Genomic DNA, 25542 nt, shown 5'->3' with positions numbered 1-25542 from the left:
ACCATTATTCCCCGCACTCCACTCTCTCCGCAATCTCAACCCTCCACTCCACTCCACTCCACTCTGCCGCTCTCGCTCTCGCTCACTCCCCAACCCGCCGCTGGCAATGGCGTCCCTCCGCGCCTCCCTCCTGCTCGCGGCCGTGCTGTGCGCGCTCGCGGCGTCGTCCGCCACCGCGTCCCGCGGCCTCCACTTGCACCCTACCCAGTTCGTCGTGCGCGGCCGCGTCTGGTGCGACACCTGCCGCGCCGGATTCGAGACCCCGGCGTCCACCTTCATCGCTGGTACGTACGCCGCATCGGCGGCCTCTTCACTTCTCTCTCGATCCGTTGCGGTTGCGTCGGTTTCGCAGGAGCGCGCCCCTCTCGGCCTCCCCCCGTCGTTTCACTTTCCCCTCGTCTTCTTCCTGCTCATTTTCCTTTCTCAAATGCGTTTGTTTACCCATGAATGTTACCTGATAGGAGTAGCGAGTAGCAACTATACGACGGGAATGTGAAAAAAATAAGCTGATTTCTCTTCGTTTCCCCTGCGATCTGATTTAGTAGATGCCGAAATGGCAAGTGGTTGGTTCACGCCGGTTGTGCTTGGATGCATGGTTTTTGGAATCCCCAGTACCGAGTAAGATACTGTGTATACTGGGTTGCAGACTGCGTTCATATCATGTGCTAGATCTAATATCATAGGATCTCTGGTCATGGTTGATGGTTTCATTTATCGCATGGTTCATACTCGGAACAGTATAAACAGACATTGGTGGATAGTGGTGTCTGGATCTCATCCTACCGCTCTCTGTTAAATGACAATACAGAACACAAACCTCTTTCTAAACCGAATATAGTCGAATTACAGATGGGTTGCTTGGTGTTTGATATCTGAAGTAAGTTGGCAGACAAATGATAAAGTGGACTCCCACAATGCACACACAACACGCCGGGGCATGCAGGCACGTTCCCTGCACACTAGGAAAAATAATACAGGCTCAGTATCAAAACAACACATTCATCTGAACTGCAGAGAGATTGTATCATTAATGAACACAAATGTATATTCTCTAGTTTTTCACCAAGAAAAAGGTTATTCTTGACACCAGATAGTACAAGGTGATATACAGATAAGTATCCAGACTTCAATCTTTATAAAGACTAGACTGAACCTGCTATGAAATGAGAGCGCTCAGACTTAACATGATTTGGTTATTTAGCTAGTCTGCAGGTGGCAACGACCAATTTAATTCTGGTACAAGTTGGATTTTTAGACAGATAGCTAGTGTTAATTATGTTTCGCTTTATGTACAAAATCCTTTGTGGATTGGATTGATTACAAATACAGCTCACCTATCATTACCCGCTCTATTAATTGTACGTTCAAGAACATTCTGTGAACATACCTACTGTTTTCATGGAACCCGTACAGGCACTTTCCTATGTCAATAGAAATATAACTTTTGTAGTACTGTTCTTGTATGCATTGATTATCTTTGTACAAAGTTTGTTGTTTTGTGATTTTGTGCAATTGGATTCTTTGCTTGATAAAATTGCTAGTGGTCGAATCACAATGTATCTTATGTGTTTGGCTACTAAGTATCTTTGTGCTGTCAGGCTCAATGATTTCACCAGTTTTGCCCTAAAAAAACAGAAGACTTCACCGGTTTATCTGCTTGTACTTCTATTGTGATATACATACAATTTGATTTTTTCCGGCATGGGCAATTTAGGACATATTTGAACTTCAATTTGTGCATCTTAACTGAATATTTCCCATCCATTTTAAATTTGTCGTTAACAAACAAAATACTGTAAGAAATGGAACACAACAAACTGGAGTTACTTATAAGGCATGCCAAAATGCAAAACAGTCTGGAATGAAGTGGCATGCATGTCACAACGAAGAAATATGTTCAGAATTCAAGTTAAACCTCAGTTACTCCCTCCATTGCAAAATACTTGAAGTTCTAGGTTTGTCCTAAGTCAAACTTCTTAATGTTTGACCTAGTTTATAGAAAAATGTACCAACATCTACAGCACCAAATTAGCTTCATTATCATAATATATTTTCATACTGTATATGTTTGATTTTGTTGATATTAGCATTTTTTTATAAGGTTGGAAAATGTTTGACTTAGGAGAAACCTATAACTTCAAGTATTTTGGAACAGAGGGAGTATCATATACTATCCAGATTTTGGACGAGTAGAAAATGTTTGACTTAGGAGAAACCTATAACTTCAAGTATTTTGGAACAGAGGGAGTATCATATACTATCCAGATTTTGGACGAGTACCATGTTGTTATTTATCAATAATTCGAGATACTACTTGCAAATAGGTCCTTCTAACTGTAATGCTGCAGCTATTGTAGCACCTGGATTTTGTGATGCTGCAGCACTAGGCTTCGTCGCAGCAGTTAATTAACTTAGGGAAAGAGTATGGTTTTCCCACATGTACCCACAATATTAATATCATCACATTGCCTAGAGATCTTTTCAAATGTGAAAAATTTAAACCACCAGTCCATCTTGTAATCTTTTGTAATGTTCTTGGACGATCACGGGTGAAATTTGGAGGCCCACCTACATAAAAACAAATCGTTATGCATGTTTGTTCATAACACGGGGCAATTCAGGCAATAAACCCTATTTATGTTTTGTAGAAAGTAATATTTTGTCTGTTGAAAGCTGGGACAGATCAAATGTCCTGCTCGGTTATCTGAACACTGCTTAAATAACCATCCATTGGTAGCATCTGACATGTTGTGCAAATAGCACAGAACTGCACTTCAGCATGGCTATTTGTCACACTGAGGAGGCGAGGACTAGTGGTAATCACTAATCAGCATTGCTGATAGAACACACCATTGCGGGTTCAATGCATCTCGAGAACAGAAGACAAAGTTGTTTTATGACTTCTACAGGAATAGTTACCTTGGTTGTTTCTTCATTTTAGATCTTTATGGTTAACCGGCTTGGTAATAATAATTCGTAAAATGCTACGAGCTAAAGCTGAAAGTTGAATCACCATTAGTTTGTGGTTGTGACAATACATGGTAATATGTATATAGGGCTGAATGTTTGAGAAGCTAACATTGATTGGTTATTGAATATCTCATTCAAATAAAATCTCATCTATCAAAACTACAAACTACTTACTATTCATGAGAATTTAATATTTTTGTTTGCCAACTGTCACTAATATGCTATCCTTGCTTTCAACAGGAGCGAAGGTTAGAGTTGAGTGCAAGTCGAGATCTACTGGGGCCCAGACATGCAGCTTCGAGGGTCACACTGACCACACTGGTACCTACAACATCCCCGTGGACGACGAGCACGAGCATGAGCTCTGCGAGTCTGTCCTCGTTAGCAGCCCTGACACGGCCTGTGCCAAGGCAGTTGCCGGGCGGGAGAGGGCCCCTGTCTTCCTCAACAACAACAATGGCGTCGCGTCCAACGTCCGGTTGGCTAATGCTCTGGGGTTTGAGAAGGACACCCCTCTGGCTGCATGCGCGCAGATCCTCAAGATGTACGAGGAGGTCGACGACCGCGTCTGAGCACTCCGAATTCGCTATCACAAAACAGGTTAATGTATCACTAGCTGTTGTGTGAAATGTTGTGAAACATCTATCTATATGTAGTATTACCAACCAAGACAAGAAGTATCGCTGCTTGAGTATGTATGTTGATCGGTGGTTCAGGTTGAACCACGGAACTTGGGAGCTAGTAAATCAGACATGTTGGTTCATCTTAGCAGGCTAATGTGAGATTGTTGTTTGTCTAAGAGTGCCTTACCGTGTGCAGTTTTTTCAAGCGACAGAGCACGCTGATGTGCGTACTGTGTGCAGTTTTCTCTTTTGAAATGGGAAATCTTAACTGACATTTGATTTCCCCAGAAAAAATGACAAGGTTGAGGAAGAAAGTTCTTTGCCGGCTGAAAGGCAAATATGGTTCTTCTCAACTGAAACGATTGGAGACTTAAAGTGCATTCAGTCAGTTTTGAATGGAGATTCCCAAGACGATCAACACTTACACCACAGACTCCTCAAATTGACCGGACAGGAAAAACAAGAAAAGTTGATACAACCGAAACCCTCAAAGCCTCTCAAAGCCTCCATAAATGTCTGGATTGTCTGACACTTCTCATACCTCCCATATATGAGGGCAATACGAGGAGTGCCCGGCCGTTTTTCGATCAGTGGTCGTGCACCCGCCACATTGGATTTGCTCCATCACGGACCATCTTCATTCTTTTTTTTCTCTATCTCTCTTTCCACTAATCACATGTATCCGAACATATAAGAAAAAAAGTAGGTGACACAGCTACATGCATGGATAAAAAGGAACTCAAAAGGGATAAGCCTAGGTACCGACTGGTGTGTCCACGGAAGTTTGAGAGGCCAAATTTGCCCACTCCGGCTGTAGATACCCTTAGGCTTTGTTCGGTTGCAAGGTACCCCCAAGACCCTCCTCCTTTCCCTGGGTGGGAAAACCACGAACTGAATCGACCCGGGGAGACTACATCGACATTTGGTAACTGCAAAGGGATGGATTCCGTCACTTTCCATGGACGTACCCCAGGTTAGATTTTGCCCCTGAAGTGCCAAATGGTGTCGAGGAACTCCCTTGGAATGCCCATGGATTACAATGTTTCAAGGAAAATCACATTTGTGCCTTTTAATCCTGGAAAATCTCTCCCAAGCAACCAACACATGGCCTTATGTATTTCAAAGAGTTTATCAAGAATCAGTTGGTTTCCTTAAGTTCTATTTTCCATAAAAGGTCGAAGTATCTTCTTGAGGCCAAAGGACCTCTTTGTTTTGCAGGACCTTTTAAAACGTATTTGAGGGAAAACATAAGATTGGAGAGGCATGCATGTTGAAAACATTTTGCTCATTAACTAAGTGGACTGTCATCTACCTATGTACAAGATGAAGCCGGGACTGTCATTTATGTATGATTAGAGTTTGCCTGAGTTGGATATTCAAGTGAACAATCTCTAATATTGTGTCCATGAACGCCTCTTTTCGTTGCACAATACAAATACTATAAGGCTAGGGGCTCATTCCCTAGCCAACTGTCCTCCGAAAAACGAGTGGTACCACCATCTCCCAGCTTGAAAGCACCTATATTAAAGAACACAACTTGCAACCTTCATCGACACCAAGCCCCTTTAGAAGGTAGAGTCATACGAATGTTCCATGACTTGAGGGACAAAGTCAGTCACAAAGTCCTGGAATGAAGATATTTATTACTCAATAACCGAATCCATATCCCATCTTCCTCCGAGACAAGCATGTACAAGGTATGTATATATGTAGGTACTTTTTCCATTCTTAAAAATAACAAGGACTCTAAAAGCTACACCATGTTGGAACCATAGCCAATTCAACAAATTCAAAGCTCAAATTAATGGCATTAAGGCAGTGAAGTTGAAATACTACACGACAATATCAAACAAGCGGGTACTCCAGAAAATGACAACCTTTGAGTAAATAGAAAAGGCGGAGCTATTGAGTATCGGCTTTGGGTAGTGGGAAACACCATGCAAGAGCTCGTATCACACATAACCTCCCTTTGTGTGCTATCGCTCTTATACATTTCAACCCGAGCTATTGAGTATCATCTCAATTGCACTGATTCATGTTCTGCCAAGAACTTGGATCAACACGACAAAGCTTTCCCATTTTCTCTCCTTGTAACTTTTCAACATCTATATATGGTACATAACACCATCATAATACACAACTACATGGTAGACGCATAAACATCTCTCTAACTATGTCATTTTTGCCAAAGCATCGTCCGCATTAGGCGGTAGCAACATAGAGCTGAAGGTCTCATTGCTGACATTGAATTCGATGATGACGTCGTCTTTCTAGAGGAAGTGGAGATGACATTCAACAAGACTCCAGGTTTCACCTCCACCATTGTGCACACCACAAGTTGTTGGGCAGTAGGCCTACAGTACGCTGGTGCATCAAGGACAATGACCTCACAAGCGCAGTTTAATGGTTCTGTGTGGATTTGTTGAATAGACGCATTACCTTATACTTGTCGATTATCGAGTAGTAACCAAAGCCATACACTACATGTGGGTACCGAGGGAAACTGTTAGGGATACAGAAGACTCAATTAGTCGAAGGGTTGTATAAGTAGCAGTCGTGGAGGAGGGCCAAGGTATAAAAAGACCTTGTGAGAGGAGCCGAAAAGTGAAAATCATTGGGCATGAGTTTCTCGAGAGTAGCACAAGGTTTCCAAGAACAGAAAAAAGTAAAGCTTCAACTGGCCTGGCAGGTTGGCTCGTCAGTGGTGGATCTTGATGAAGGGCGCCGACGAGAGTGTGCCACGCCACGAGAGCGGCAAGCTGCAAAAGTGGTGGACCAAAACTTGGCGGGTAGGTTGAGAAAAACCCAATAAGGATATCACTAGGCAAACACGTTGATTTTCTTGTGGCTGCTGGGCAGTGGATACATGCCCGTTTTGGATGAACAATCATTTCCATATGTACGTGTGTCATGGGTCCGCAATACGATGTCCTACCTATAAGAGGCAATATGATATGCGTGACGATGCTGAGACGGAGACAATGTACCACTTTTTGGTGTTCAGTTTTCTAAAGTTCTTTTTTAGATCACCATGGAGCAATTCCCCGGTTTTATTTCATTACAAAACGTAATAATGTCTAGATAGGCTCTAGATTACAAACAAGAAACCACAAGTCTTACAAAAGATAACAACAAAGCTACATGTTCAGGTTCAGCCCATGAACCCGTCCACACCACTCAAAGGCTGGCTAGACATGTAACATAGCAGAAAGGCAAAAAGATGGAGGAGTTGTCAAAACAAGACATTACAACACAACTTAAAGCTCCTCACTCCAAGAACACATGACCTAACAACTCTTTATTGGAGCAACCAATGAAACTTTGGAGGGAGGTAGAAGCTCATACTCTCACCACATGGTGTGTGTTGCCTTCCAAAGGGTTATTGCGTAAGTGGTACATGGAAGTGTAACGCCATGTCCTCCATCATCCACAAGTCCAGCCCAAGCAGGAACATCACCTCTCCTTGCAAACGCTCATCCGGTCTTCAAAGGCAAAGGAGCTCTGAGCTTGCGCAACATATGCTGGATGAACCTATACACCATCACACATTCTTCTCCCTTGAGGATCACTCTCCAAGATTGAAGGTTTTTGAAAACCACGTGCCAGACCTATTTCATGTTTAACCAAGAACATCACTTAAACACTAGGCCATTTCTAAACAACAACACCCCACACATGATTATAGAGGACACTATGTTCAGTTGTTATAACTTTTTGTTAAAAATTCACTTCGACACTAAAAGAATGAAATTATGAATATGCACCTAAAAAACAACTTGGACACAACCCATTGATGCTTTGCAAGGACGCATTCAAAATATAAGTGAAATACCGATTCTATTGCTTTGCAATGCTCAGATTCTAAAGGTCTGGGGTATCCCCTTTTTCTCAAATTATCTGTGATCAATATTTATTCTAAGATAGCAACCACATGAAAAATTATATTCTTGGAAGAACTTTTAAAGACCAAACAGAAGGCAAATAAACAAAGCTCAACACCTCTCAAGTTGTAGCAACATACAAGGATCTAAAAGATTAAACAAGCCATAACAAAGTGTCCTCCTCTTCCACTAAAGTAACAGATTGGACTAAAGCCTCTAGCTCAATTTCGTACAATCCTTGACTTTTATTGGCTCGCAATTCTGGCTTCTTAGTGTTAAAGTAGGTTCGTACAACTAGCAGCCCACCAGCCATGATACAACCAATCGGCATGGGTGGCTTCTTCCTTTCGGTTGATGCATTAGGTGGCAGAGAAAATACCACACAGACATAAACATCGCATAACGCTAGAAAAAGCAGTTGCAACGGACAAATAGGCATGAGGTTCTAGTATCACTTTGTTGAAGTGTATATGTGGATTGTCCAACCCTTTCCATTAGTTTGGACTCTTGGCTGCATTGACTAGTGCATGAAACTTAACATGGTACGCCTAAGATCTTGAGTCAACACCTGGCTTTCGCATTTCATCCAAAAGTTTTTGTTGCCTCCTATATGTGCATGTATAGACCTATTTAGCCATGCCTCTGAGTGTATCCATGTGTTGACTTGTCTCATGAAGCTTAGCATGATATCTGGGTCTAAGATCTTGAGTTCAAGTCCTGCCTTTAGTAATTTATCCAAAAATTGTTGTTGTCCCCATATGTGTCCATGTAGAGGCCTCTTGAGGCTTGACCCATACCTTTGAGTCTATTCACATGTTGACTTATCGCGTCACACGTGAGACGGGGTGTTAAAATATATATATATGAATTGCCTAGCCCTTTTAGTTGGTTCACATTTTTCATTGCATTGACCAGTGCATGAAGCTTAACACACTTTACATTATTATTTAAGCTTATGGAGCCAGCCCTAGCTAGCTTCTCACAGAGCTAGCAAGCGTTCGACACACTCTCGCCAAGTTGTAGACAGAGAAAGCGATTTGTACGGGCTATCGCGAGAAAATGATTCGTCCGTGGCACCTCATAAGGGCACTCACGTGTAATTTTGAGCAACTCCTACTTCATGTTTTGACGAAGCTGGGTTTTGCTTCAGAAAATTACAATACAAGTTCCTGTTCTCTCGGAGTTGGCTTCTGAAAGCTGAAGCGTTCGGTTGGCTTCACTCAACTGTTTTGAAACCTGGCTCATGGAGAGCTTTTGAACGGGGCCTTAGAGCGTGTTCGGATGCTCTCCGCTCCTTAGCTCCGCTCATGGAGTTGGTGGAGCAGCGTCGATCCTTAAATCCAAAGTTGATAATATTTATATAGAAACTGCCACCGCCAAGTGAAAACAGTTCGCGTGGCCATGCCCAACTCGCTCGTTCCTGTTTCCCCGCACAACTCCACGTGAATGTGGAGCAGAGCTGCCAGCCGAACACCTTTAGCTAGCGTTATTTTCTACAATGAGCAACATTTCCGATGGAGGAGCGAGAGTCGATGATTTAAAGGAGTTGGAGCATTTCCGAACACGCTCTAAGAACTCATTGAACTCTTGTGAAACACACGATGCGAGGGAAAAACTTCCTGTATTTAGTCAATCTACGCAGAGTGAATCGATTCCTACGGAACCCTCGAAAGGGCTGTCGTCGATGGCATGCACGTGTGGGGACACACACCCCATGGCTCGTGCTATTTCTTTGGAACTTGAAATTTAAGTAGATTATATCTTGTGAACCAAAAGTTCAATTTAGGTTACTTTTGCATATTCAGGTTCCTTGTGGCCAGGGCTTTGTAAGACCACTTTTGAGTATGTTTTAATGAGTTTTTTAAACTTCACTAAGTTTCACATGCTAAAACTTGGTAGGAACAAACACTAAGTTACAGAAATTAAACTTAAAATCATGCGGAAAATTGCAAAAATCAAACGAGTTTGCGGATTACGAGACCATCGTACAACCGGACACGATTTGACAGGTGGGTGCCCCTACGAATTTCTGCAGTTGCAAGTTGCAACGAATGATCAGGTCAATGCACATCACAGAAGCTTTCTTCAAACATGGGAGCTGTAATCTTAATCCGTTTTGGAGTTTTCACAAATGGATTAGGTAGCGTACTTACTCCTTAGAGCATGCATTATGTGAGGTCTAGATGTCTAGTTACTTGTACCCGCTTGTGCCACATCACATGCCGACGGACTGAGAGATTATCCACTACTCCTTCAATTCTTCCCCGTGCAACCCCGGCACCCAACATAGGTTGCAACTTGCAAGGTGGTGGGACGTACGTGCTCAGCCACTACTGGTCTGGCTAAAAAATTCACGTGTTTTCCGTCAAACTTTGGGGTGGCATCGATGAGCTCGTTAACCACTCCATTGGCGTGCAGTAATATTACTCATCTTTCGCTCTGTGCATGCGCGTGGTGCGTTGTTGTGCTACAACAGGCAGCAGGCATGCTGCCTTTTAATAAAATCACAAAGGTGACACAAAGAATATGAATATAGCCGGTGCGCATTATCTTAACAAAATAGCCCGGCCGCATAAACAATTCGTAGGGTCCTACTCCATGGGTGCGACGGCCAGATAACGTTCATTGACCACGACCCGCACCAACCATGCGATGCATTAATAAGAAAATGAGAGGAAAGATCGCAACGCGCTTGGACGCCCTCGCTCGCTGGATCGAGGAGGCGAAAACATCATTGAGCTGCACGTGTGTTAAACACAGACATCGTTCGTTCGGTGTTAGATTAAGATAGATCACGATTGGATCGTGAAGACATACGACTATAACAACCGCGTTATATACGTTTACGCTTAGTGATCTATAAAGATATGTAGATACACTTCCCCTTTCATAGCTATGCATCTTCATGGATAAATTTTATGTGTGTGTAGAATTTTTTTTTTTCCTCATGCAACGTTTCCCAACAAATTCATGACGGACGAACAGAAGGAGTAGCCGCTTTATTATTAGGTATAGGTAGCAAATATGTCCGTGCGTTGGAACGAAAGAAAAACAATCAGATTATGCAGATGTGATAGAGATAAAAAAAAGTCTGATTCAAATGTCATTGACAAACTATGTTTGAATGATGTAAAATGAAATTTTAAAAGTCCTTATCTCATAGGTCCCTTATATCTCCATGACATCATTCAAATAAATTCTCTACATAAGCGAGTTTTTGTTTGTTATTTATGAGTCCTTTTAATTTTTGTGAACATTTTCAAAAGTCTAATGGACATTGTTTTCAAATTACCAAATATCTTTTGAATACAAGATCATTTTTTCAAAATCATGAACATTTTTATTTCACTAACATATTTTAATTTGTGATTTTTTTATAATATGCAAACATTTTTTGAAATCACAAATATTTTATCATATCTCGATATATATTTTCAAAACTTGCAACCTTTTGAAATTTGGATTTTTTAAAAATACCAGATTAATTTAAAGAAATAAAAATAAATAAAAAAATGACAAAGGAAAAAGCAAAAGAAAAAAAACCAAATATGACGGCATTTTTGAAAAGAAAACATATAATTTTCTTAACTTATAGGTGGCATAGTAGAAGGATAGTTTGAAGGCAATTTTATGTGACTAGAAGCAATAAGCCTTTTATTATTAGGTAGAAATTATGCAGGGGTATTTGTCCCGCTGGTTTGATCAAAATATCTCAGTTCTTTTTCAAGAGGGTCAGTAGACATACTATTGAACGTGGACGCGTATCCCTTGACGGTTGCGCTGCAGCGAATCAAGGGGCGGCTAGGGTTACTCGCCTCCAGCCAGCCGCCGCAGGTCTACGCTCTCTGTCGTGGCCTTAGGCCGTGGAGGCGTGGTGGATTTCTATCTTTGTGGTGGGAGGGCTCCTGCTTTGTTTTTAGTTGTCTTTTTTATTTGTTTAGAGTTTGTGTTCTTCTTTGAAAGACGAGACGTCTACGATTTTTAAAAAATAAAATAAGGTTTTCTTCGTTCAGCCTTCGTTCTGATAATGCCTCTAGCATCGGCGATGGGCGTGTGAAGATGTGTCTTTCGTAGATCTGTTTTTGATGGATTTGCTCGGATTTAGTCGTAGTTCATCTACGTTTATGTGTCTTCAGATTGCATACTTCCGATCTACACTAATCTTCAATGACTCTATAAAACAACCCTCCAACCTTCCGTGTTCTGGTGCGCTGGTTCTATGAAGCCTTAGAACGACGATTTTTTGACTGTATATACTATAACAAGTTTTTCTCGACTCCCGTAAGGAAGGGGTGATGACGGCGACGCGTCTTCGACTCGCTTCAGTTCTTGTATCCGTCGCTAGGTGGTCTTCGAATCTGGATGTAAATTTTATTATTTTTGATGTTCGTTGTACTATCATAATTGGAGATGAATAGATTGAAGGTTTTCTAAAAAAAAATCCTTTTCAAATGAAAAGTTATGTAGAAAATAGCAAGAAAAGTAACTCAAACGCTGACCAACTTAGTCGGCCGGTTGGCCACATGATCCCGTGACAACCACGTGACCTGTATGGCTCTATAAAACGACCCTCCAACCTTCCCTGTCAAACGCGGAATCCAGTTACTAGCGAGAGATATCCATCGACAGATACTTCGACCATGGCCTCGTCCTCCGCTCTGATCACGCTGCTTGTGGCCCTTGGCTGCGCTGCGGCGGCCTCCGCGGCCACGTTCACGGTCGGAGACGGGCAAGGGTGGACGACCGGCGCCGATTACGCCACCTGGGCCAGTGGCAAGACCTTCTCAGTTGGAGACAAGCTCGGTGAGTCGAGTCCTCAACGCTACAGCACTATTTTTACAGTGATTTTAGACACTAAACCCTAACTGGACGCTCCGTTTGATCACTAGATCAGCATGCACATGACCTTAGTTATATTTTTTCCTTCATTCTTCTACCTACGAGTACGTTCATTCTCTGTTCTTGCACAAAAAAACTAGATTGCGCCAAATCATACAGCTCTGGTTCCATTTATTTTTTTGAATTGTTAGTGACAAGCACAATTATTAATTTCGGTTCTACTTATGAACTAGGAGTGGTAACAACACTGACTCGTCGTGGCCTAATATTTTTTGCTCTCTGTTTTCTCAGTGTTCAACTACGCCAGCCAGGCCCACACGGTGACCGAAGTCACCAAGAGCGAGTACGACGCCTGCTCCAGCAACGCCAACGGTGAAAACAGTGGCGCCACCACCAAGACCCTCAAAGCCGGCGCGAACTACTACATCTGCACCATCGGCACCCACTGCGCCGCCGGCATGAAGCTCGCCGTCACCGCCGGCGACTCCAGCCCCGGTACCCCCGCGGCGGGGACGCCACCCACCACCCCGTCCGGGTCCGGCGGCTACCGCAGGGAGGCCGGCCCCGTCCTCGCGGCCACCGCTGGCATCCTCCTCAAGCTCGCCCTCTTCTGAGCCGCCGATGATTCGATGTTGGAAAGTTTCGCCGATCGTTCTACGTTTTCTTCTGACGGCCACGCACTAGTTTGTACTACCTCTGTTCCTAAATATTTGTTGTTGGGGAGAACTAGACTAGTTCTCTCCAACAACAAATATTATGGTACGGAGGGAGTAGTAGAGAGTGGTTGCCTGTGCTTTCCTGATGTGATATGATTGGTTGGTATCGTAGCAGTTGGCGTGAGTGACTTTGTATGGATCATTATCTCGATGTTTCTGTCAGTAGTGATAGGACTCCTCCATATCACGGTGGTTAAATAAGTATGGATTCTGTCAATGCTGAGGTTTAATTGTTCTTACTTTTGAGAAAAAAACGTAGGTTTTTCTTATGAAAAGGATAATAATACTCGTTCTACGTCGAATGATGCACACAACCATGTGTTGTTAAATAGAAATCCAGCAGCTGATCAAATTTGACATGAAAAAGAAAACACGGGGCTGCGTGTCTCGCGACGGTAACTCCATCAATTAAGCTCTGACTTTATAGTAAACGACAAAAATAAAGAAAAAATATATATAACTCCTCAGTTAAGCCTTCAAGAAAGAAACAACGCACGTGCACCCATAATGATGAGTCCATCCATAGGCCGGTCTTTCACTAAGCAAGGAGACGATGCATGCATGCATCAACATAGCTTGATCCCAGGTCTTGTGTTTTTAACGGATTGTGCAAATTTGTTGTTGAAGCCGCTTCTACCACCATTCCGTGACTGGCTACCGATGCTTTGTCTATATGCACGAATGCTTATTCCTATGAGGACTTCCAAAAAGATCGAACCGATTAATTTTAAAATAACACTCATGCCCAAGTCTAAAACTTGAACCTATATGAATTGATTCTACCACAAGAAACCTAATCATATGAGTAACGCTCAGTTTGCAATTGTTCTTGCTTTTTCTTCTTCTTATACCTAGTTTTGGTCATGAGAGTGAGAGTGATGCATGTGGGCGGTTAGGCAGGTTATGGTAGTAAGACTATGACTAGACTGGAGGAACTAAAGAATGGAATTATGAGAAGACAACAAGATCGGACGGAATCGGTTTGGTTAGGATGGCTACGTGTCATCACAAGTGCCGAAGTGTGGACATATTTTGCAACATCTTTAGAGAAAGCAAGGCCGAAAAGCAGAGATGGACGATAGTTTGGAGTGCACAAGTTGTTGATGAGTTACTTTTGTGAGAGGAGTGGAGTGGTTGGCACTAACTATATACGATCGTTAGAGATTCAAGAAGATCCTTTTCGGTGTTCCGGTTCAGAAAATTCTGCAGGACAAAAGTTTCCAGAGTCAACACCTGCTCCGGCCGGCCGTGCGAATATTGTGGTTAGTAAAGTTCTTGTCCGTAGCTACAACTTCTGAACTGATAAGGTGATCTCTCTTGAAAAGAGAGGCATGTAGTTCTTGTCAAAGAGCAATGTTTTTTTAAGAACTGTTGAAGGACACTGCTGCACGGCAGTTGGCCGATCCTAGCCCAGGATCGGTTCCCTCATGAGCCGTTCGATCATCAAACGGTAGACTTACTATCGTTCCTCTCTACAAACGTCACACACGCACGCAACTGCCGCCATCCCAGCCTCATCTTCCAACACTTTAGCTGTGCTCCTTGAGCCGCCTTCGTCGATCATTTCCTTGGAGGGCCACTGTCACTAGAATCATACCTTGCAGCACTCGGCACCAACTTCGCTCGCCGCTTGTAGCACCCGGACACTATCGCTCATAGCGCCAGCCGCATACTCACATGATCAGCAATCACACATAAATCTCTCAAGTCTGCTTTATCGACAACAACTGAGTGCAACAACTACTGCAACAATATACCCAACTTCGACCGCGGAGGTTGATACAAAGTTTTGTTCTTCGAGGCCCAACTAAGTGATGGTCTTTCAAGGAATTGGCATGTTCCAGAGGTGCACTTCCTATCCATGATCTGAATCCGAATATCCAATGAAAACAAAGGAGGCATCCTTCGGGCACCAAATACCAAATTTGGCGGTATGAAATGAACCAAGCAGGGAAGTCCAAAATCATACCAAGGATGCCATCTTACTAAACCAATGGAGGCATCCTGAATATCCAACAATCACACCAAAACCTTGTGATTTCATCCAAGGCTAGAAATAAACTTAGGCAATCGTACAAGCTCTCTAGGGGCTTGCTTAAGACTATATAGTACCTTATGAAGTTTATAGACATGTCTAGGGTTATGGGGATCCTAAAGAACTAGTGGTTGTGCTCTTAGTTGCCATGTTTCTGGTACGGTGTGAACGGGGAACATGAACGAGGGACGAGAGTCGGTGGCTGAAAAAAATAGGGTACAACGGGGGTATACATCTCTCGAATGTTTTTTCTATAGCGGGGACGCGATCCAATCCTTTTGGGTACGATGAATCCGGTATGGTACCATGGGTCGAGGAGTCTGGTGGTGTTCATTGGGCTCATGGCAAGTACTTAATGAGATAAATCAGTGAAGAACGAAGAGTCCCAGACGGCCAGCATTCGTTGTAGTTAATGCATCCCTTGCAGTTAATGGACTAGAAGGAGAACGAGGAGTCCATGAAAAGAAACGACGGCGTGAGTAAATTATGCCTAGCGTTTTGGCTGCTAGATCGCCGAACCTGAATCGAGGAGCAGGCTACGGGGACGCTGAATCTTCATCGAACCGTACCGAGTCCGACCTCGTTCCCGAATCCGATTCTGGGTCGACGAATCGGGATCGAGGGACGACCTACTATTCCCTGTTTTGGGCTACTTTGGTTGTGCTACATATACCTTCTCGTCAATTGGTCCATTAGAAAATGCACTCTTAACACTCACTTGATGCAAAAAGAGATTGTGATGGTTGGCATATGCAATCAAGAATCAAATGGCCTGAAGACATGCAACAAGGGCATAAGTCTCACAAAAATCCAAACCTTCGATCTGGGTGGAACCTTGATCTAGTAACCTTGTCTTGTTTCTTATGACATGACCATCTTAATCTTGTTTGTCCTTGAAAACCCACTTCATCTCAATAACATTGTGGTGTCTTGCATTCGGTCTCTCCACGAGAGTACGCACCTTGTTGCGGATGAAGTCATTGAGTTCATCATGAATAGTCATCACCCAATCCGGATCTTGAAGTGCTTCATCTACCTTAAGTGCTTCTAGGAAGAACACAAAAGAGTGAAACTTGTGAAATGTAGCTAACCTTGAGCAAGTCGTTACTCCCTTTGACGGACTTCCAATAATAGAGTAGAAATGAAGGCCTTGTCAATTTGATGGTATTCTTTTGGGAAGAAGATTCTCTTGAGAAATTTCTTTCCTTGGAGCTTGAGCTACTTCTTTTTCATGCCCTTGACCTTGCTCTTACCTTGATCTTGGCTAGATTGTGGACCTTGATCTTGAGGTTGATCACCATTTTGACCTTGTCTTGATGTAGATGGAACATCTTGGTTTAATCTTGACTCCTGACTTGGATTTGACGCATACTCATTTAGTGAAGCAACTTGGTTTGGGGGTGGGAGGTCGGGGTGGGGGTGGGGTCAAAGTCACCTACAACACTTGGATCAACTTGCTCTACCTTAGAGCCATAAAATTAATCAAACCTCACATCACTCGATTCCTTAATACATCGGGTGGGTTCGATGAGGACTCATTATGATTGTCAGTTCACACCATAGAAAACAAGAGTACCCTCAATATTCTTAAGATTCATAATTTGACCTAGGTTTCCTATTAAGCATGAAGCACTTACAACCAAATTTTTGGTAGTGTGAGACATCCAGCTTCTTCTTGGTAAGCAACTCATAAGGTGTATTCTCCACGAGCTTAAGAACATATATGTAGTTAATTGCATGAAATGCGGTAATAATTGTATCGGCTGTCAAGTCTTCGCCAATCAAAGTCATATGCCTACTACAACTCTTCAGACCATTTTGATTACCTGGCCATTCGCTGTCTTGGGGCTTGACATGGTCGTCCCACTACGAGGAGGATCCGCTAGTAGAAAATGTCCCATTTGTCCCAGTTCCAGAGGCCCATTAGCCCCAGTTCCGGAACCGGGACTAAAGGGTCGGGACTAAAGCAAAAAACCTTTAGTCCCGGTTCCTTTACCAACCGGGACAGAAGGGCCTCCATGTGGCCTGTGCGGGGAGCCCAAGCAGGAGGGCCTATAGTCCCGGTTGGTAATACCAACCGGGACCAGGAGGTGTTTTTTTGAATGGGGGTGTGTGTGTGTGTGTTGGGGTTTTTGGAGGGTTAATTTAGGGGTTTCATATTGTGTTAGCTAGCTAATAGAGAGAAGTGTCCTCCCTTTCTCCGTGATGTAGAAGTAACGACTTTAGCGAGTTATCCTCGGTCTCTTAGGTATTGTGGCGTACCGACCATTCATTTACAACATCTGGGCTAATGAACCCAACGTCGAAGATTCATCCACACATGAATCTAATCTGCTTTCCTTCCCCCAATGATATAAAAACCAATCATGATTATAATAAAAAATCATCATGATAATCATGATCAACATCATAATCATATTAATATAAAACTCTTGCATCACTATAGCTAATAATCATCATAGTCATTACCACCAACACTATTTAATCATCATTTTCGTCAATGAGACATCATATATATAACAAAAGTTGGTCACTAGTCATAATCACAACTCCTCCTCCTCCTCATCATCAACTATAACACATTGTAGCACATAATAACACATTGTACCTAGGACCTACTCCTCTCTCATAGGACCTACTCTACCCTCTCTTAGGTAGAATATCATAAAACAAGATAGGCTCTGACTGTCCATTATGGAGAATGGAGATCATCTTGTGTCCAATTCTTGGCCTACGCACAATGTTGCTTCCAAGTAGCTCTCTATGGTTGACCATACATCTTTTCCAATCTTTGATTGTCATTTTATCGGTTTTAGAAATCCGGTATGGACAGGAGTGATGCATATACCTAGGATGACCTGGCCGTGCTGGTCGTATGCTCATAACATCAGCGCGACCTCTTGGAAACATCAGATGAGGCACACAATCTTGCGGGATTTTCTGTTGAAAAACATAGTATTAACTTTGTAGCTAGCAATATAGTTTAGTTTTACAAGAATTTATGTAAAAGATGCACGGATGTCGTAATAGTAGAAAATCTTACCATGCAATCTCCATGCATGTTACCGTAGTTCACCACGTAGTTTGCTGATAGGTATTGTAATTCTCAAGATCATTGATAAATGCGACAAGATGATGTTTCTCCTTACAAATTAATTTTGCTTCATCATTGTAGTAATAGGTTCTGTCTACCATCTTCCATACATTTTTTGAAGAACGAAAATAAGTTATCAATGGAAATAAGTTGTCAACTATTTGTAAATAAACAATATAAATTACTTAATAAATAAGGTTGAGAAACTCACATAATGGTAGAACTGGAGGCGTCTGCACATCGACCCAGGAGTAGGTGTGTGCATTGTACAACTTTACGGCAAAAGTATAACCATGCTCGGTCCTCAAGTGAACTCTCTTTACCTCCATAGTTTTTTCAGTACTGAAACCAATCTTATCCAAGACATAAATTCTTGCATGGCACGGGATACCCTAGTAGAATAGTAAAAAATAAAAATTATAAGTTGAAGCAAAAGAAGTCATGCTTAATTAAGAAAAAATACTTTCACATGATTCGACATGATTCCACATGATTCGACATGATTCAAGAAATTCCAACAAGATCTATTCTTCACATGATTCGACATGATTCAAGAAATGCCAACAAGATCTATTCTTCACATGATTCGACATGATTCCACATGTTTCGACATGATTCAAGAAATTCCAACAAAATCTATTCTTCACATGATTCGACACATGAAACATAACATCTCATATAGATCCACACTAAAAACATAGTCTTCATGAACCATTCAAGGCCACATCATCAATTTTCAACACTTTCGGACTTCATTTGTTATTTTTCATGCCTTTACTGATTTTTTGGAGCTAAATGACCCAGAAATTGAAAAGCACTACAAATGAACTCTTAATAGGTTGAAAGATGGCATCGTATCATCATTTCACCCACATAGCATGTGCTAAAAAGTTGAGAGGGTTGCCGCAAAAACTGGATGCACTTTGTGTACGAATCAGACTATCTCTTTCGAAGTATGAGGGTTTCATACGAAAACTCATTTGTTACAAAAGGAATTTCATTTTTTCGAAATCATTTGAACTCCAGACTTTTTGTGTGTTCAAAATGAACCATTCAAGGCCACATCATCAATTTTCAACACTTTCTAACTTCATTTGGTATTTTTCATGCTTTTACTGATTTTTTTGGAGCTAAATGACCCAGAAATTGAAAAGCACTACAAATGAACTCCTAATAGGTTGAAAGTTGGCATGGTATCATCATTTAACCCACTTAGCATGTGCTTAAAAGTTGAGAGGGTTGTCGCAAAAACTGGATGCCCTTCGTGTACAAATCAGACAATCTCTTTCGAAGTATGAGGGTTTCGTACGAAAACTCATCTGTTACAAAAGGCATTTCATTTTTTTGATCTCATTTGAACTCCAGACTTTTTGTGTGTTCAAAATGAACCATTCAAGGCCACATCATCAATTTTCAACACTTTATGCCTTCATTTGGTATTTTTCATGCTTTTAGTGATTTTTTGGAGCTAAATGACCTAGAAATTGAAAATCACTTCAAATTAACTCTTAATAGGTTGAAAGTTGGCATGGTATCATCATTTCACCCACATATCATGTGCTACAAAGTTGAGAGGGTTGCCGCAAAAACTGGATGCGCTCCATGTACAAATCGGACAATCTCTTTCGAAGTATGAGGGTTTCGTACGAAAACTCATATGTTACAAAAGACATTTCATTTTTTCGAACTCATTTGAACTCCAACCTTTTTGTGTGTTCAAAATGAACCATTCAAGGCCACATAATCAATTTTCAACATTTTCTGACTTCATTTGGTATTTTCCATGCTTTTACTGATTTTTTGGAGCTAAATGACCCAGAAATTGAAAAGCACTACAAATGAACTCCTAATAGGTTGAAAGTTGGCATGGTATCATCATTTAACCCACTTAGCATGTGCTTAAAAGTTGAGAGGGTTGCCGCAAAAACTGGATGCCCTTCGTGTACAAATCAGACAATCTCTTTCGAAGTATGAGGGTTTCGTACGAAAACTCATCTGTTACAAAAGGCATTTCATTTTTTTGATCTCATTTGAACTCCAGACTTTTTGTGTGTTCAAAATGAACCATTCAAGGCCACATCATCAATTTTCAACACTTTATGCCTTCATTTGGTATTTTTCATGCTTTTAGTGATTTTTTGGAGCTAAATGACCTAGAAATTGAAAATCACTTCAAATTAACTCTTAATAGGTTGAAAGTTGGCATGGTATCATCATTTCACCCACATATCATGTGCTACAAAGTTGAGAGGGTTGCCGCAAAAACTGGATGCGCTCCATGTACAAATCGGACAATCTCTTTCGAAGTATGAGGGTTTCGTACGAAAACTCATATGTTACAAAAGACATTTCATTTTTTCGAACTCATTTGAACTCCAACCTTTTTGTGTGTTCAAAATGAACCATTCAAGGCCACATAATCAATTTTCAACATTTTCTGACTTCATTTGGTATTTTCCATGCTTTTACTGATTTTTTGGAGCTAAATGACCTAGAAACTGAAAAGCACTACAAATGAACTGTTAATAGGTTGAAAGTTGGCATGGTATCATCATTTCACCCACATAGGATGTGCTAAAAAGTTGAGAGGGTTGCCGCAAAAACTGGATGCACTTCGTGTACAAATCGGACAATCTCTTTCGAAGTATGAGGGTTTCATACGAAAACTCATCTGTTACAAAAGACATTTCGATTTTGCAAACTTATTTGAACTTCAGACTTCTTGTGTGTTCAAAATGAACCATTCAAGGCCACATCATCAATTTTCAACACTTTTTTGACTTCATATGGTATTTTTCAAGATTTTACTGATTTTTTGGAGCTAAATGACCCAGAAATTGAAAAACACTACAAATGAACTCTTAATAGGTTGAAAGTTGGCATGGTATCATCATTTCACCCACATAGCATTTGCTAGAAAGTTGAGAGGGTCCCCGCAAAAACTGGATGCACTTCCTGTAAAATCGGACAATCTCTTTCGAAGTATGAGGGTTTCATATGTGTGACATCCTCGACTTTTGCTACAGTGATCATTGTAATTAAGCTAAAGTGATGACCATGATTAGTGCCTAATCATTTTGCTAAGCAAGATATGGTCCAGTTAAAAATTCATATCTCAATTTAATTTTCACTTCAAGAGCCAATTGAATTTTATGGTAATAAAATTAATTCCCCGAACAGCATTGGAAAAATGTTGCACAATTGTGGAATGATCCAAAAGACTTATTATTACGGAAACAACATCACCTTTGATGTTGGTGTGGACCCCACCTAAATACAATACCACTTTGCAATTTAAAGTGCTATTAAATTCAAATATAAAATGCAAGCACTTTCCAAAATTCCTCAAACTTGATATGGCCACGTGGAATATTGCAATATAATTATTGCGTCATGTGGCACATTTTTGCTAGGGAGAATTATTGCAAAAATATAACTAATTAATAAATGAAACTGAAAATAAAAAACAGAAATAAAACGAAAAAGAAATAAAAGAAATAAAAAAAACGCTGGGCCAAACTGGGCCAAAATGGCCTAGCCGGCCGACCCCCCCGCAGCCGAGTCGAACCCACGGGGTATTTGAGCCCCCGTGGAACCCTAGCCAGCGCGAGCCCATTGATACATCCATTTTGCATCATGCTTTCATGTTGATATTTATTGCTTTTTGGGCTTTATTTCACTTCACGGTACAATACTTATGCCTTTTCTCTCTTATTTTATAAGGTTTACATGAAGAGGGAGAATGCCGACAGCTGGAATTCTGGTCTGAAAAAGGAGCAAGTTTGAGATACCTATTATGTGCAACTCCAAAAGCCGTGAAAATCAATGGGGAATTATTTTGGATTTTATGAAAAATACTGGGCGGAAGAAGTACCAGAGGGGCGCCACCAGGAGGCCACAAACCTGCCAGGCCCGGCCTACCCCCCTGGCCGGGCCTGGGTGGCTTGTGGGCCCCCTGTTGCCCCTCCGGCACTCATCTTTTGCTATATGAAGGGTTTCGTCCGAGAAAAAAATCAGAAGAAAGCTTTCGGGAGGAGCCGCCTCCGCCACGAGGCGGAACTTGAGCAGAACCAATCTAGAGCTCCGGCAGGACGATCCTCCCGGGGAAACTTCCCTCCCGGAGGGGGAAATCATCGTCATCGTCATCACCAACACTCCTCTCATCGGAGGGTACTCATCACGATCAACATCTTCATCGGCACCATCTCATCTCCAAACCCTAGTTCATCACTTGTAACCAATCTCCGTCTCGCGACTGTGATTGGTACCTATAATGTTGCTAGTAGTGTTAATTACTCTTTGTAGTTGATGGTAGTTGGATTACTTGGTGGAAGAGTTTATGTTCAGATCTTTGATGCTACTCATTACCTCTCTGGTCATGAATATGATTATGCTTTGTGAGTAGTTACTTTTGTTCCTGAGGACATGGGATAATTCATGCTAATAGTAGTCATGTGAATTTGGTATTCGTTCGATATTTTGATGTGTTGTATGTTGTTTTTTCCTCTAGTGGTGTTATGTGAACAACGACTACATAACACTTCACCATTATTTGGGCCTAGAGGAATGCATTGCGAAGTAGTAAATAGATGATGGGTTGCTAGAGTGACAGAAGCTTAAACCCTAGTTTATGCGTTGCTTCGTAAGGGGCTGATTTGGATCCACTAGTTTAATGCTATGGTTAGACTTTGCCTTAATTCTTCTTTCGTAGTTGCGGATGCTTGCGAGAGGGGTTAATAATAAGTGGGATGCTTGTCCAAGTAAGGGAAGTACCCAAGCGCCGGTCCACCCACATATCAAACTATCAAAGTAACGAACGCGAATCATATGAACATGATGAAAACTAGCATGACAGAAATTCCCGTGTGTCCTCGGGAGCGTTTTTCCTCCTATAAGACTTTGTCCAGGCTTGTCCCTTGCTACAAAAGGGATTGGGACACTTTGCTGCACCGTTGTTACTTTTGTTACTTGTTACTTGCTACGAATCATCTCACCACATAACTACTTGTTACCGATAATTTCAGTGCCTGCAGATATTACCTTGCTGAAAACGACTTGTCAGATCCTTCTGCTCCTCGTTGGGTTCGACACTCTTACTTATCTAAAGGACTAAGATAGATCCCCTATACTTGTGGGTCATCAAGACTCTTTTCTGGCGCCGTTGCCGGGGAGTGAAGCGCCTTTGGTAAGTGGAAATTGGTAAGGAAACATTCATATAGTGTGTTGAAAGTTATTGTCACTTGTCACTATTGAAACTAATCCTTTGAGGGGCTTCTTCGGGGTATCTTCACCTCGAACGGAAGCACAAGGAGTTGCTCCTCAACCTGCTGCACCTACTGAAAATATTTGCTTTGAATTTCCTTCGGGTATGCTTGAGAAACTGATGGCTAATCCTTTTACAGGAGATGGAACATCACATCCAGACTTGTGGTTTATTTAAGCTTGGAGGTTTACCCGAGGATGAAGTCAAGAAGAAGGTCTTTCCTTTATATTTGAAGGATAAGGCGTTGACATGGTATAGGCTATGTGATGATACTGGATCATGGAACTACAATCGGTTGAAATTGGAATTTCATCAAAAGTTTTATCCTATACATTTAGTACATCGTGATCGGAATTATATTTATTATTTTTGGCCTCGTGACAGAGAAAGCATCGCTCAAGCTTGGGGGAGGCTTAAATCAATGTTATATTCATGCCCCAACCATGAGCTCTCGAGAGAAATTATCATTCAGAACTTCTATGCTCGGCTTTCTCATGATGATTGCACCATGCTTGACACTTCTTGTATCGGTTCTTTTATGAAGAGAGATATTGACTTCAAATGGAATTAATTGGAGAGAATTAAACGCAATTCTGAATATTGGGAGCTTGAAGAAGGTAAAGAGTTAGGTATGAATTTCAAGTTTGATTGCGTTAAATCCTTTGTTGAAACAAATACTTTTTGTGACTTTAGCGCTAAGTATGGACTTGACTCTGAGATAGTAGCTTCATTGTGTGAATCATTTGCTGCTCATATTGATCTCCCCAAAGAGAAGTGGTTTAAATATCATCCTCCTTTAGAAGTCAATGTAGTTAAACCCAATCCAGTTGAGGAGAGAGTCATTGCCTATAATGATCCTGTTGATCCCAGTGCTTACATTGAGAAACCACCTTTCCCTGTTAGGATAAAGGATCATTCTAAAGCTTCAACTGTGATTCGTAGAGGCTACATTAGAACACCTACACCCCCTGAGCAAATTAGAGTTGAACCTAGCATTGCTATTATCAAAGATCTTCAGTCCGACGATGTTGAGGGACATAATATTCACTTCTGTGAAGATGCTGCTAGAATTGCTAAACCTCACGCTAGAGACAAACATAGGCCTGTTGTAGGCACGCCTGTTATTTCTGTTAAGATAGGAGATCATTGCTATCATGGTTTATGTGACGTGGGTGCTAGTGTTAGTGCAATACCTCGATCCTTATATGATGAAATCAAAGATGAGATTGCACCTATTGAGATAGAGTCTATTGATGTCACTATTCAGCTTGCTGATACGTCTCCAACGTATCTATAATTTTTGATGGTTCCATGCTATTATCTTGTCAAACTTTGGATGTTTTGTATGCCTTTTATATCATTTTTGGGACTAACTGATTAACTCAGTGCCAAGTGCTAGTTCCTGTTTTTTCCATGTTTTTGACCTTTTTCAGAGGAAGATTTGAAACGGAGTCCAAACGGAATAAAATCCCCGAAAAGATTTTTTCCAAAACAGAAGAAGATCGGGAGACTTGAGAACCAAGGCATGGGGTCCACAGGGACCCCACAAGCCCCCTAGCCCCGGTCAGGGGGGATGCCGGGCCTCCCTGGCTTGTGGGCCTCCGCTGCCCTAGGTTTTGCGCCTATATATTCCCTAAAATCCCAGAAAAAAATCAGGAGATCATCGAAAATACTTTTCCGCCGCCGCAAGCTTCTGTCTCCACAAGATACCATCTGGGCACGTTCTGGTGCTCTGCCGGAGGGGGGATTCGGATACAGAGGGCTTCTTCATCAACACCATGACCTCTCCGATGATGCGTGAGTAGTTCACCATAGACATACGGGTCCATAGCTAGTAGCTAGATGGCTTCCTCTCTCTCTTGGATCTTCAATACAAAGTTCTCCATGATCTTCATGGAGATCTATCCGATGTAATCTTCTTCTGCGGTGTGTTTGTCGAGATCCGATGAATTGTGGATTTATGATCAGATTATCTATGAATCTTATTTGAGTTTCTTCTGATTTCTCTTATGCCTGATTTCATATCCTTGTAATTCTCTTCTAGTTGTGGGTTTTGTTTGCCCAACTAGATCTATGATTCTTGCAATGGGAGAAGTGCTTGGTTTTGGGTTCATACCGTGC

The 25542-nt window shown here is 41.7% G+C and overlaps 2 protein-coding genes across 3 annotated transcripts; both read left to right on the top strand.

Moving 5' to 3' along the window:
- Positions 1–18: 18 nt before the first annotated feature.
- Positions 19–3769, top strand: LOC123402843 (pollen-specific protein C13). The gene is made up of 2 exons (XM_045096799.1): positions 19–284; positions 3211–3769. Exons 1-2 carry the CDS (start codon positions 107–109, stop codon positions 3540–3542), a joined length of 510 nt encoding a protein of 169 aa, XP_044952734.1. The 5' UTR covers positions 19–106; the 3' UTR covers positions 3543–3769.
- An 8287-nt stretch (positions 3770–12056) lies between these two features.
- LOC123402472 (blue copper protein-like) lies at positions 12057–13246 on the top strand. Of its 2 annotated transcripts, XR_006611289.1 has the most exons (3): positions 12057–12277; positions 12605–13000; positions 13084–13246. XR_006611289.1 is itself a non-coding variant. In XM_045096395.1 (2 exons), the coding sequence occupies exons 1-2, from the start codon at positions 12115–12117 to the stop codon at positions 12925–12927; spliced, it is 486 nt and encodes a 161-aa protein (XP_044952330.1). In that variant the 5' UTR covers positions 12057–12114; the 3' UTR covers positions 12928–13246. The 2 variants fall into 2 exon arrangements, 1 of the variants encoding a protein (XP_044952330.1); XM_045096395.1 differs by having other exon boundaries at positions 12605–13246.
- The last annotated feature ends 12296 nt before the right edge of the window (positions 13247–25542 follow it).

This window comes from Hordeum vulgare, chromosome 6H (assembly GCF_904849725.1).
Source record: "Hordeum vulgare subsp. vulgare chromosome 6H, MorexV3_pseudomolecules_assembly, whole genome shotgun sequence".
Classification (NCBI taxonomy): domain Eukaryota; kingdom Viridiplantae; phylum Streptophyta; class Magnoliopsida; order Poales; family Poaceae; genus Hordeum; species Hordeum vulgare.
The sequence above is the reverse complement of the archived record's forward strand: the minus strand, read 5'-3'. Positions and strand labels throughout refer to the sequence as shown.